General features: G+C 37.0%; 9 protein-coding genes across 9 annotated transcripts; 4 read left to right on the forward strand and 5 right to left on the reverse strand.

The window, feature by feature from the left end:
* Positions 1 to 772: 772 nt before the first annotated feature.
* On the reverse strand, positions 773 to 2,050 carry NESG_02432 (uncharacterized protein; the record flags this gene model as incomplete). The annotated part of the gene is made up of 1 exon (XM_053050036.1): positions 773 to 2,050. One exon carries the CDS (start codon positions 2,048 to 2,050, stop codon positions 773 to 775), a length of 1,278 nt encoding a protein of 425 aa, XP_052903665.1.
* A 77-nt stretch (positions 2,051 to 2,127) lies between these two features.
* On the forward strand, positions 2,128 to 2,781 carry NESG_02433 (uncharacterized protein; the record flags this gene model as incomplete). The annotated part of the gene is made up of 1 exon (XM_053050037.1): positions 2,128 to 2,781. The coding sequence occupies one exon, from the start codon at positions 2,128 to 2,130 to the stop codon at positions 2,779 to 2,781; it is 654 nt and encodes a 217-aa protein (XP_052903666.1).
* A 155-nt stretch (positions 2,782 to 2,936) lies between these two features.
* Positions 2,937 to 4,070, reverse strand: NESG_02434 (uncharacterized protein; the record flags this gene model as incomplete). Its single annotated transcript, XM_053050038.1, has 1 exon — positions 2,937 to 4,070. The coding sequence occupies one exon, from the start codon at positions 4,068 to 4,070 to the stop codon at positions 2,937 to 2,939; it is 1,134 nt and encodes a 377-aa protein (XP_052903667.1).
* A 47-nt stretch (positions 4,071 to 4,117) lies between these two features.
* Positions 4,118 to 5,254, forward strand: NESG_02435 (uncharacterized protein; the record flags this gene model as incomplete). Its single annotated transcript, XM_053050039.1, has 1 exon — positions 4,118 to 5,254. One exon carries the CDS (start codon positions 4,118 to 4,120, stop codon positions 5,252 to 5,254), a length of 1,137 nt encoding a protein of 378 aa, XP_052903668.1.
* A 1,061-nt stretch (positions 5,255 to 6,315) lies between these two features.
* Positions 6,316 to 6,963, reverse strand: NESG_02436 (uncharacterized protein; the record flags this gene model as incomplete). Its single annotated transcript, XM_053050040.1, has 1 exon — positions 6,316 to 6,963. The coding sequence occupies one exon, from the start codon at positions 6,961 to 6,963 to the stop codon at positions 6,316 to 6,318; it is 648 nt and encodes a 215-aa protein (XP_052903669.1).
* Positions 6,964 to 7,305: 342 nt separating this feature from the next.
* NESG_02437 (uncharacterized protein) lies at positions 7,306 to 7,614 on the forward strand (the record flags this gene model as incomplete). Its single annotated transcript, XM_053050041.1, has 1 exon — positions 7,306 to 7,614. The coding sequence occupies one exon, from the start codon at positions 7,306 to 7,308 to the stop codon at positions 7,612 to 7,614; it is 309 nt and encodes a 102-aa protein (XP_052903670.1).
* Positions 7,615 to 8,160: 546 nt separating this feature from the next.
* Positions 8,161 to 8,688, forward strand: NESG_02438 (uncharacterized protein; the record flags this gene model as incomplete). Its single annotated transcript, XM_053050042.1, has 1 exon — positions 8,161 to 8,688. One exon carries the CDS (start codon positions 8,161 to 8,163, stop codon positions 8,686 to 8,688), a length of 528 nt encoding a protein of 175 aa, XP_052903671.1.
* A 43-nt stretch (positions 8,689 to 8,731) lies between these two features.
* NESG_02439 (cysteinyl-tRNA synthetase) lies at positions 8,732 to 10,318 on the reverse strand (the record flags this gene model as incomplete). Its single annotated transcript, XM_053050043.1, has 1 exon — positions 8,732 to 10,318. The coding sequence occupies one exon, from the start codon at positions 10,316 to 10,318 to the stop codon at positions 8,732 to 8,734; it is 1,587 nt and encodes a 528-aa protein (XP_052903672.1).
* Positions 10,319 to 10,916: 598 nt separating this feature from the next.
* Positions 10,917 to 11,387, reverse strand: NESG_02440 (uncharacterized protein; the record flags this gene model as incomplete). Its single annotated transcript, XM_053050044.1, has 1 exon — positions 10,917 to 11,387. The coding sequence occupies one exon, from the start codon at positions 11,385 to 11,387 to the stop codon at positions 10,917 to 10,919; it is 471 nt and encodes a 156-aa protein (XP_052903673.1).
* Between the last annotated feature and the right edge of the window lie 1,520 nt (positions 11,388 to 12,907).

Raw genomic sequence — 12,907 nt, forward strand, 5'->3', positions numbered from 1 at the left:
TTATACTCTGGGCATACTCGAGATATACGCGACAGTGCATATTAATATTTTAGGGAGAAGAATATAACAAGATAGTAGATATTGGATAGTAGTAGATAGTATTCTAAGATAGATAGATATTAGATAGTGAATATTGGATAGTAGTAGATAGTTGCTATATACTCGAATATCTTTGGTCACACACTTGAATGTCTTTTTTTACACGCTCGAATACCTTTTGTATTTTTGTTGAATATTTCTTACTATAGACATTTCACTTCTTTAATATTTTTTGTTGTCAGTCTCTCTACTAGTAATAATTTTAAATAATTTCTGTTTTTAGTCTCTCTCTACTACTAGTATTAATAATTCTCTCTACTAATAATATTTTTAAATTTCTTGTCGACAACAAAATTCAATAAAATTATATCCAGTGACCTCCTAGTACGAAGAATATTTTGGAGAGGAAGAGTGAAGAATGTGAGTTGAAAATTGATGGACTTTTATGCTCGCGCAATAATAATGTGGTATGCTCATGCAATAATAATGTGGTAAAATACCACAATAAACATATATGTGGCATAATATTATATAACTCGATATAACCCTATAAGAACCAATCAGTGAATATATGTGAATACAGACAGTATATAAATAGTAAATACTACAGTATTCTTGCCTTGCAGATGCATGCACTGAATATAACTGGGTATTTTGTTCTTTCAGAATTTTATTTATTTTTAAAGTCTACAGAACTACCCAGGCAGTGTACGCCTTTTCTTTCTGTAGGATTTTAATTTCCTTTGTTATTTACAAACAGAATCTCCTTTAGTGCTGTGCGAATCACCTTCTGCTCCTCAAAGGGAAGTGACTCAAGAAACTCAGAAGAGAGCACATGTATGATCTCCTTTCTTTGTAGGTGAAAGTGCTTTATGCAGCCTTTAAAGGCACGCGAGCCTATTTTGCTGCTTGCAATTTGCTTGAAGTCCTTCATGAAGCAGTCAAACACAAACTTCACATCATAATTGATTATCTTCTGGATCACATAGTTTCCTATCTCATGCTGCAGCAGGCTTGTTGAATATGGCGCCATATGCTTCTTCACCTCCTCCACCAACAGAATTTCCTTGATCTGGCTAATAATCAGCTGAATCACATACGTCCCATATTTGTGCTTTGCCAAGTAGACAAACTCCTGCGCAGTGAGTGTGGATATGCATTGCAAAAGACCCTCCTGCGTCATCTCCCTAATTCTCTCCTGCAGGACAATATTTGAGTTCCTTCCACTTGCCATCCCTATGAAGTCAAGTGACTTGCATGGCTCAACAAAATTCCCCACTCCAGATTTCATCCGAATCTCTCTTTTCATGCGCTCTTCACCCGTGCACTCAAATTCAGTCTCTTCTATGTTCATTTTCTGTGCAGAGAAGGCCATGTCAAGGACACCCAGCAATAAATTCACACTAGGGGCTGGATGCAGAATAGGCATCCTTATGTCATCCCCAAAGGACATTAGTAGAATATATTTATGGGCCTGATAGAAGGCAAGTGCCTGCCCTACTGTAATAAACTTTGCAGTGCACATTCTTTCCTCAATAGAAATAATAGGCCAGCTCTTTAAGTACATGCACTTCTGACAGAAATCAAATCGATAATTCCTATGGGCAGATGTCTCCTTCCTGGTGAATGCATCAATTTTGTTTTCCATGTGCAGACTTTCTTCAATGCACTCTTTCTTTGCATTCACAAAAGACACTTCCCCAGTCTTCTCTTCTGGATCCTCGCAGCCAGACGCACAATTACACATACTGCAGACACTCTCTTCATCACACAAGAAGCACAGGCAGATCGGGTCTGCCCTGCCATTCTGTACTTCTGGGTACCAAATCTGTAGTACCCGGGTCGGCCTGGAGATGCACCCTACACTATCTCTACTATATTTTTTGTTCTTTTTTATCTCAACTGAACTTTCCATAAGGGGTAAGTTCTTGATTGGATCTATTTTTAACTGTTCTTTTGACTGCGTGGCATGCTTTCCCAGCCACCTCAGTGAAATAGTTTTGTCTTGCATTGCTTTGCGTATACAAATAGAAGACTCTATTTACATAGTGATCACAATGCGTCTTGAATATTATTTTCTTTACATCCATGGAGTTATTGCCAATCCGAGCGAGAGCCAATGAGGGAACACCAAATTCTAGTGAACTATTTTTTATAGACAGCAAGAAGTATAGCCCAGAATACTTCATCACATGCGTATTCCCATTTATACCAGGAGTTGAAAAAGACGAGACACCAAACTTAAAGCCAAGGACTGGGTCTCCTGCCATCCGGGTCTATGAAGATCTGCACAAACAAATAAAAAAGTACACAGCAGATATTGACAGGTTTAAAGAACTTGCAGATACACCCACCATAAATCTGTCAATTGACTTTAAAGTTCTCAATTATTTGCACATCCAAGACAAAGTGTGCTTCCGGTTTCCCATCAAAAATGAACCAGAAATATATGCAGCAGACTTATTCCGGGCACACTCCATCCCAGAAGGAGAAGTACTTGCAATATTCATATTTTACATACGGGAAAGCATCTTAGTGCAAATTCGTGAGATACTGAGTCTGCGTGACCCAGAAGGAATTCCAGTAGAAAAAGAAGAATTTCAGCAAAAACAAGCAACTGTCCATACAGAAGGAATAAGTACCCTAAATCAACAGCACGTCAGATATGACTCATTTGGGAAAATTGTGATTTCAAAGGAAACACCAGATAAAAAAAGAAAGAAAAAGCAAGGTGACAGTTAAAATTAGTCAATAAGAAAATATTCATAACTGCAATATTCCTTATGCAGTGTACACTTAAAGACAGCATAAATACGTAGTTTATTGTAATAAATATACTTACTACAACAGCCGTAGTATTCTAGTATTACAGATGCACAGAAATTAGTCTAGCATCATTATGGGTTTTCATGGTTTATTGTCACAGGAACACCTTCATACTCATCAGACTGCCCAGACAAAAGTACCCGCACAATAGATGGCACTTCTGCTGTTTCATCTTGCTCTCTTCTATCTTGCGTGCTAGCTGCAGACTGCGCCTCTTTTTTCGAGTGCACGGCCTTCCTGCAGATGGGACACGCCTGCTGTCTGTGCAGCCATTCCTTCAAGCACACCAGGTGCAGAATATGACCGCATTCCAATTTCTTCCCTACTTGCATCTCTTCATGGCATATAAGACATATTCTATCTGCACCAATGTCATCCTCTGCAACATCTGGGCAGCCTTCTATGAATGTAATTAATGATTTATACGCTATGGTTGATCTTGTCTTAGTAATCAGATATTTTATTGCAACGACTGTCTCTCGTAGTAGATTTATGGGCATCCTAAAGTACATTGTAGTGACTACCAGGCACATAATATGTGAGAGTATCTTAACTATGCAGAAGGCAAAGTCCCCATAGAACAACAGGAATACTCGGTCTTCAATGCCCGTATCAGGTGCATACTGCAGGATAACCAGGGAATACAAAGACCTAATTGTATAAGCAAAGAGAATGAAGAATTCAAATGCGAATAAAATTGAGACATCCGGGGAATTGTACACTTGCGTAATGAACTGGTACGTTAAGAGACTGTCCACCACAAAGAGAAGACACACCAAGCCAACCATCCTCTCAATTCTCTGGCAGACAGAACCACTCTTCTCAAGTGCATCTATTCTAAAGCCAACCAGCCAGTGAAGCACTTTAAGACCAAAGACAAAGGCAAACAGAACAAGTGTCCTTATGGTTATGTAATCTGAAAATAAAGTCACAACTAAGCAAATATTCCCAATATAATGCATCCCACTCTCTTGTACTCCTTCTTTTTCTAAGGCACTAAGTTCACCCATTGTGAAAGACGCAAGCACACGGCCCAGAACGTACAGAGTGCCGATAAAAAATAAAGATAGCAAAAAGTGGTAAACCCGATTTTCAACCAACCCAACAAGGGATTCATACAGATTCTTCCCATTGATGAAATCTGCCAAGCATATGCTGCATAGTGCACTCAAGTAGACTGCTAAGTATGTTTCATGTCTATACATATTAGTGTAATTAAAAAATATAAAAATCCATTAAAGACATGAATGCAATGAGAGACAACAAGACAGCGAAAAGAAATAAATCACCGGAGGAGATGCAAAGATATACAGTTCTACAGTTTAGTGAGGTACCTGAGAAGATGCCTTTGCACCATGTACTGTCACTCATTAAAGGAACGGATATTTTGTCAGTGAAACAAGAGGGCACAGACGTATACATTACGTTCTTCTCTTACTACGAATTGTACCAGCAGTGGAAAAGGCTTGGGAAGGAAGTTGTCTTGGATGACTACAAAATTCGTGTTAAGCCAATTGAGACTGTGATGGAAGACGAAGAGAGGAATAGATTGTACTTGTCGCATGCAGCTGGGGGGTCCAGGAATATTATGCTCTCAAATTTGGATGACTTCATGTCGGATGAATTTATTCGGGAAGAAGCTGAGAAGTATGGTGTAGTTGAGTCTCTTAAGCAAATGAGGGACAGGAAGGTGGCATATGTGGAATTCTATTCTTTTTCGGCTGCACTTGAGTTTGTGGTGAATGTAAGGGATGATAGTTTGTTCCAGAATGTGAAATCGTGTTTTGCAAAGGACAAGTGCGGGGCAGGGGAGACAGATGATGTGGCTGCATATAATAACAGGACAGTATACTTTGGGAATATACCTGCAGACACAACCCCTTCAGAGATTCTTTCTGTTGTCCAAGGAGGACGTGTTTTTATGATTAAATTAATTCGGGAGAAAAAGTGTGCGTTCGTTGGGTTTTTTAACTACGTATCAGCTGCTGCCTTCATAGAGTACTCCCAGGCATTCTCTGTCTGCATAAGGGGCATGCAAATAAAACTCGGTCCTGGGAAAATTCAGCCACTTCCTCACATAGCCCCAATCCTTGCGTACAAAGGGGCTACACGGACTATTCACCTTAGAGTAGACAAAAGATCTGTAAATGAGTCAAAGCTAGAACAAGAATTATCAAGATATGGCGAAATAGACAGAATAGAAAGGAAAGAAGGAGGTATTATATCTGTTTCTTATTTGAGTGCCCAGGATGCACATGCAGCCTGCCAGCTCATGCACAGTGATGCAGGGATATCCCACATGATTGTTGGATACGGGGAAGACCCGTGCGCAAAGGTCTCTGCACTGGACCTAATCATGGAAGTGCAAAAAAAGGAGTTTATGGCGTAAGCTACAGAAGGACTATCAAATTATTAATTCTGCAGAAAGATATCATCTAGTAGCTTATACCATACATAATTAAATAGAATCCATTAGTACTTCTTCTATCTTAATTGAACCAATTATATGTATCTCTTACAGACTAATTTGTGAATAAATTCATTCATATATGCAAGGAATCTTCTGAAATCTCCCAAGAGACAAGAATTTAGTTATTAGTCAATCTTAAAGATTCAATAGATATATATTCATTTAAAACCCGATATAACCCGAATAGCAGTAGATTTTTGTCCAAACTGTCTAAACTATTTAATAAAAGGATAGAAATATTTTTGATGCTTTCATGAAGACAAGAAATATTTATGTATATAACCCGAATATATTTTTATATATTTATGGATATTTATGGATATATGACTGCCTGTGTCTCGTATATTCTTATCGTTTTTATGTATATTTGTACCATTTATATGACTATATGGGTCTTGTCTATTCTTATCATTTCTAGGCCTGTATATTCATTGTATATATTTCTTACTGCTGTCTCTCTACTACTAGTAATAATTTTAGATAATTTTTGTTCTCAGCTTCTCTCTACTAGTATTAATAATTCTCTCTAGTAGTAATAATTTTAAATAATTGTTGCCAGTGGCTCTATATATAGTAGTAATTTTAAATAAATTTTTATCTTTAGTTTTCTTAGTAGGCAACAATAATTATTTTTTGTCTCTCTCTACTACTACTAGTAATTCTACTAGAAGTAATGGTTTCTGCTGGATGTCTCTATATTACTAGTAATAATAATTTAAACGATTTCAGTTCGACAACAATATTTATTGAACTTCTGTGTTTGCGCCATGAAAAATATTTGGTGTTGCCTTGAAGACCGGTCCTTTACTGTGATATAAACCATATTATATGCAGTAATACAGATAATAATTAGATCTCGCATGATTAGAATAGTCTAATATACTCTCTTTTTATTTGGAATGAGTGAATCTTCTCAATTATTTGATGCTAGTTATGGCCTGAACATGTATATGCTCTGGACCTTATGCATGTACAGGATCCTATAAGGACTCTATCTTCTGATTTATTGTTCTGATGTATTTTATGATGGTTTTTTCCGTTTTTTTATGGCCATGCACTCTGGCAAGATCCTGTGGTGTATGCCCTCTGCTGTCCCTTAGCCTGGGGTCTGCACCGCATGCAAGTAGGTACAGAATTATATTATTTCTGTTTCCACCCAGGGCTGCATAGTGAAGGGGTGTTGCACTGTGATCAAGTGACCGAATATTTATAAAACTAGTGCTTGGCTTTGCATGGCCAAATACTACAGGAAGAATAATTGAGCTGGCAGTAGAGAAATTATCCACATCATTGCTTTCAAATGAAATATTGTCTGATGTGACAGCCTCAAAGAGAGTCATGTCTTTTTCTTCTACTTCACTCACAGCAGAAAGAAGAAATTCAACAACCTCTCTTTGCCCGTAGTATGCAGCAGAATGTATCAGATGAACACCAAACTTATTCACTATTTTAAGGTCAAACACTTTACCCTGGCTTATTTCATATATACACATGGCATTCCTAAGACTTTTTAGATCTCCATTGCACACAAACTCAAATAGCTTTAAAAAGTCCTTCTCTTCTCTTTTAATTTCATTCCCTTCTTCTTCGCTTCTTTCCCTCTTCAGTAGTGAAAGATTATTTGTCATGGCTGCGACTGAAAATATTTTAGATATAAAACAACAAAAATACCAGAGTATTAGGGTAATTCACTCAGTAACTACCTTATAAATGCACTTTACAATGGATATAATGTATTTTATACTGTATCTGGGATATTTCTGAATTTGAATTATTTCTAGTACACTCTGAGTAATAGTACTACAAGACAGAATATTCTTTAGAATAAATATACTTTAATCTTAAACACTCCAGTATATTTAGTCTATACTACTGTTATATCTGTATATATTTACTTGTCTTTGGGTCTCTGTTCTCCCTAATATTCTGCTCTTATAAAGAATATTTGTGTGTTTGCCAATTATTTTTTCATGAACACAGAGAGCATTAAGAGACTAGCAGAAGAAGTCAAGAAGGCACAGGAACTTATCCAGGAGGCACGTAAGGAAAAAGACGTTATATGCCAGAAAACAGAAGAAAGAGCTAAAGAATATGAACAAGAACTTCTTAGAAAAAAAAAAGAAGACGTAGATGCATACTTCCGGAGTACAAATGAAGACCTTGCCCGGGTAGAAGAAGAAGTAATCCGTGAAGTAAAAGAGACAATTGCAGATATCCGATCAAAAGAAAAACTGTGCGAGCAAATTGCAGATGAAATAGTTAAATCAGTTGTCAATTAAATATTGCACAGTCACAGTGCACCAAGGATCTTATATAATTAAAGCAGACAATGCAGAGTGCGCTTAGTCTAATGAATGCCTGTAGAATAGGCAACTAAATAAATGACTAACCTTGGTATACGCATATTTATATTCCCAGAGTATTTCTTATATTTATATTCCCAGAGTATTTCAAGCCTACAACAGAGAGATTCGGGTTATATCGGGGTATATCAAGATATAGTCCGATATAAACCCGAATCAATGCACTACCACTTATAACTCACTCTATATAAATACTCACTGCATATAAATATTCCCTTAAATACTCAGAAATCAGAAGAATCAAAGAGGCTTAAAGGAATCTTGAAGGAAGACTAAAGACGCTTAAAATAATTCTTCTTCAGAAATATAACTATTCCCGTATACATCACAGTATATCTTCATATGGAAGTATTTTTCATCATTCCCTTGGTCATTCTCTTATTGTGATATTTCACTCTCTTTGTACTGGATATTTCTCTCTGGGTGAATTTATGCTGCTGTGTTGTGCATTTTTTTATTTGAATGAAGTCTATTAACATCGATCGTAACTCAGAAGATGTATTTTATCGGTACAAAATGCCAGAGATTGAAGTGAAGATAGAAGGCAGAGGGAATGGAATTAAAACAGTCTTGGTCAATATAGAAGACATAGCAAAAAGTCTTGACAGAGACCCAAAATATATTACGAAATATTTATCGTATGACTTAGGGACTCTGTCAAGTGTGGATGAAACAAACTCAAAGTATATTATAAATGGATCACACACCTCAGAGAAAGTGCAATCTTGCATATTTAAATTTATAGAAGAATTCATTCTCTGCAAATCTTGTGAAAGAAATCCAGAGACAGTCCTGTTCACAGACGCAAACAGAAAGCACATTCAGCAAAGGTGCAAGGCATGTGGGAAAATAAACACAATAAAGACGCAGAATAAACTGGGGAAAATACTCCTTAAAGAACTCCCAGATAAAGCAGAGTCTGACCGCCTGGAACCACAGGATTTTGAAGACATCGATGACTTTGAGGTAGATTATGCATTCGGGAAATAAATTGAATTAATTTGGGTTTATTTTAGGCTGTACTGTGTTGTAATTAGCACTTCTTTCTGACAGAAGAAGATGCTTGTCCATTGCCATCTTCAATTACAAAGCCACGTGTCTCCATTTCCTTTCGTATTTCATCACATGCCTCAAAGTAAGACTTCTTGTCGGCTGATGACTTTGCTAGGTCTCTGATTCTGTTCCTAAACATGCTTATTATTTCAACCATTTCAGTTGATGCAGAGGCACCTGCCTCTACTTCTATTTCCAGGCCTATACTGTGCATAAGACCCTTTAGGTACCCGGCTATCTGCTGATGAATCTCTCTAAGAGAAGTCTTTGACTCGATACTTGCCAGGTCCACTGCCAGTTTTAGTGCCTTTGGGAAATTAAAGTCATCCTTTATGGCCTGGTCAATCTCCCGTGCTGTTCTTTCAAATTCCTGCAAGATTTCTCTCTCTGCGTCTGTAAATGGGTGCACTGCATTGACTGACTTGGCTGGTGTATCCGTATAGAGTGAGATATACCTAAATATCTTTTTATCAATTACCTTTGCTCTCTCTAGGCTTTCTTCACTGTAAGTCATTGGGCCACTGTATCTCTGAAGTATGAACATCAGGCGCAGTTCTCTAGTAGTTCCCTTCTTTAGAAGTTCTTCCACTTTAATGAAATTCTTCAAACTCTTACTCATTTTCATGCCTTCAATGTGCAGGTGTCCTGTGTGCAAGAAATGACCGACCCAGTTATTTAATCCATGGCCTTCTGACTGCGCAATTTCATTGTCATGGTGCGGGAACATAAGATCAATTCCACCGGAGTGCATGTCTATCCTGCCACCTGCAATATTTGATGCCATTGCACTGCATTCTATGTGCCACCCAGGCCTGCCTGGTCCCCACTTTGATGTCCAGGCTGGTTCTCCTTCCTTGCTTGCCTTCCATAAGACAAAGTCTTCCCTTCTGTTCTTTTGTCCTGCAGTTAATTTCCCTTCTCCTTCTTCCAGGAGACTCTGCTGGTCTTCCTGTGTGGTTGCATTGCACATTAATGGATACTTATGTGTCTCCTTATACTTTTCCACATTGAAATAAACAGATCCTTCACTCTCATATGCATATCCCTTCTCTTCAATTCCTACAATAAAGTTGATTATTTCATCGACGTAGTCACTCACTCTTGTTGTGTAATTTGGAAGATCAACACCTAAGGCTGCCATATCATCAAAGAATTCCTGTTCATATTTCCTGCTTACTGCCCTAGTTGCTATATGTATTCTTTTTTGTTCTTCTGTCTCTTCTGCTATATTATTAATTGAGAGCTTTTTAAACTCTTCATGAATATTTTCTGGAAGACTTTCCATTGTCTCCTTTGCTTTTAGTATGATCTTGTCATCAATGTCTGTTATGTTCATTATGTAGGTTATCGTGTACCCAAAGTATCTCTCAAGAGTCTTTCTAATTATGTCTAGTGTGATGTAACTTCGTGCATGTCCTATGTGGGCAGAGTCATACACAGTGGGCCCGCATGTGTACCACTTAAAGAAGTATCCCTCCATCTTTAACTCGTCCTTTTTCTTTGTGATTGTATTATATATTTTTAGTTTACTTTCACTCCTCAAGCCTCCTACTGACCTGTCAGACATTCTACGCCTAAATAAAATATTTTAAATATATGCAACAATCTAGTATATTAGACTGCTTAGTACACTTATATCTGTAGTAGTACATTTATTTATTTTTAAGTTCATTCATTTATTTTCTTGAAAATTCCACTGTGCAGCAGGAAATTAAACAGAAATAATTTGTGTCTGCATGAGAATATCCATATTCCAGGTGCCAGTATATTCAACCACATAGATATAAGGATCTCTACTTTATAATTATTTCTATGCCTTTGACTGAAATTAAACCAAGAAATATTCTGCTAACTAAATCATACTAGCTAGTACTCTCTCTACTGTACACAAAATAATTCACTGCAGTGAAATATGAATATTTTAGTGCTTTAGATACAGAGATACAACAGAACCCAATATACTCTAAGTTAAAAAGCATTCAATTTATTATATTCCAATCTAAGAAAACCAAGAATCTATAGTTCCTATGGTATAAAGAACATTTTAAACTCATGTCTTTAAATTGCCATTATTCAATTCAGGATATACTTGAATTTTTAACCAGTAGGCATTACTGCATCTACCATTAAGCCAGATGCCTTTGTCAGATGTGTTAGTAACCATCTTAACCACTTCGACCAGGTTGACCAGATGCACTACCTTTGCCTCCGTTACCACCATGACCACCACGACGAGGGTTGACCATTATAACTCCAACTATAACCCCAACTATTGCCACTTTTACCAGATGCACCACCGCTGCCTCCGTTACTACCATGACCACCATGACCACCGCTGCCTCCGTTACCACCATGACCAGGTCGACCTGGTTCACCATCTTGACCACCGCTGCCTCCGTTACCACCTTCGCCTCCTCGACCAGGTTGACCAGGTTGACCACCACTGCCTCCGTTACCACCATGACCACCATGACCAGATGCACCACCGCTGCCTCCGTTACCACCTTGACCAGGCTGACCAGGCTGACCAGGTTGACCACCGCTGCCTCCGCTGCCTCCGCTGCCTCCGTTACCTCCTCGACCAGGCTGACCAGGTCGACCATTATAACTGTAACTATAACCCCAATTATTGCCATCTTTACCAGAAGTGCTAAAAGTGCTAACCCCTATTACATTGCCATCACGATCATAAATACGATTCACATTTGTACTCGCGTCACTATCGAAGTAGCTGCCACCGCCACTTCGACCAGGTTTACCATCTTGACCTCCTTGACTATCTATCTGAAATTTGTATCTAACTTCTGGATTGGGTTCTTGTTTTTCTGAATATTTTATGTTCGCCTGCCTACTACGATATTGTTTTTCATAGTGGTTATTGCTATATGAATTAAATATTTCTGGGTTCAGTGCTAAGTATCCTACTACTAAACCACCTACAACTAATAATCCAATAAATACTATTGTGGTTGCTCTTACGCCTGCCATTTTATACTTTTTTTCAAAATATTCTTGTCTTTATATAGTAGAAAAAAATGATATTATTTTTTATTTGTTTTGAAAATAAATTAAATTATTTTTCATTAATCACAGTTGAAATAATACATTCTAATAATACATTCTATTAAGTGCAGGGGTAAATTTAATTTCTTTGTAAAAAATATATTTATACGGGGTGGGATTATGCCTTTACTTTTGCTATTACAATTAGACTATGTGTTTTTGTTATGCTTAAATAAACAGATTGTAATCTGTTTGTGCTTGTGAATTACAAACAAACTAACAATTTTAATCTTTGTTGTTTTTGTTTTGGATAATTTTGAATGGATTTCTGTGGAAATATGCAGACAACAAAAACACCATGAATATAAATTGCATTGAGAACAAGGCAATCAAGCAGATTAAATGAATACTAAACCAAGTTTAACTTGTTTATTTTCTTTGTCACAAGAACCAAATATCTCCTTCTATAAGTCAGAAATATTTTATAGAGGAGTCTGTCTTCTTATGCTAAATTAAAATTAATTAATTATTAAAATACTTCCCCTTTCGGGTATATTCCGTTTTTTAATTAACTCATATTTCCACTGTAGTCTATAAATAGACAGCAAGAAATAAAGGATGCTGTCAAATGGAAGAAGCCAAGTGCAATGTCTCAGAGGAAGAAAGTGTCTCTGAGAAGAATAAATTATGCTGAAATAAATTCAACTATTTGTATATCTTGCAGACTTTCTTTGTTTAAACTCATTGTGTTCTTTAATAGCTGCAGTGCATACTTCATTTAAACCCATGAATACTCAATTTATTCTGGGATTTACTGCCCTACCACGTACTGACTCTTAAGCACTACAATGGGCTAGTACTCACCATAGACAAGAAAAAGTAACAAAACAAAATAATAGTGAAAAATACAACAAGAAATAGACTTACAATAAATACATACTAATAGGATAATTCCAGGCAAATATCTCTTATTAATTACTACTTGTCTACTAGTAATGCACTGTCTACAGCGTATAAGATGACATTTTTACTATAGACTAATTTCTGGTTATTTTTACCCTGGTATAACCCGAATTGACTAAGATTCTGTCAGAGAACACCTAAAAAACTCTACTAAAACCAGAGAGCAGAAAAACAAGATAGATGTTCTCCA

The sequence above is a fragment of the Nematocida ausubeli genome, assembly GCF_000738915.1.
Source record: "Nematocida ausubeli strain ERTm6 chromosome Unknown supercont2.7, whole genome shotgun sequence".
NCBI lineage: Eukaryota > Fungi > Microsporidia > Nematocida > Nematocida ausubeli.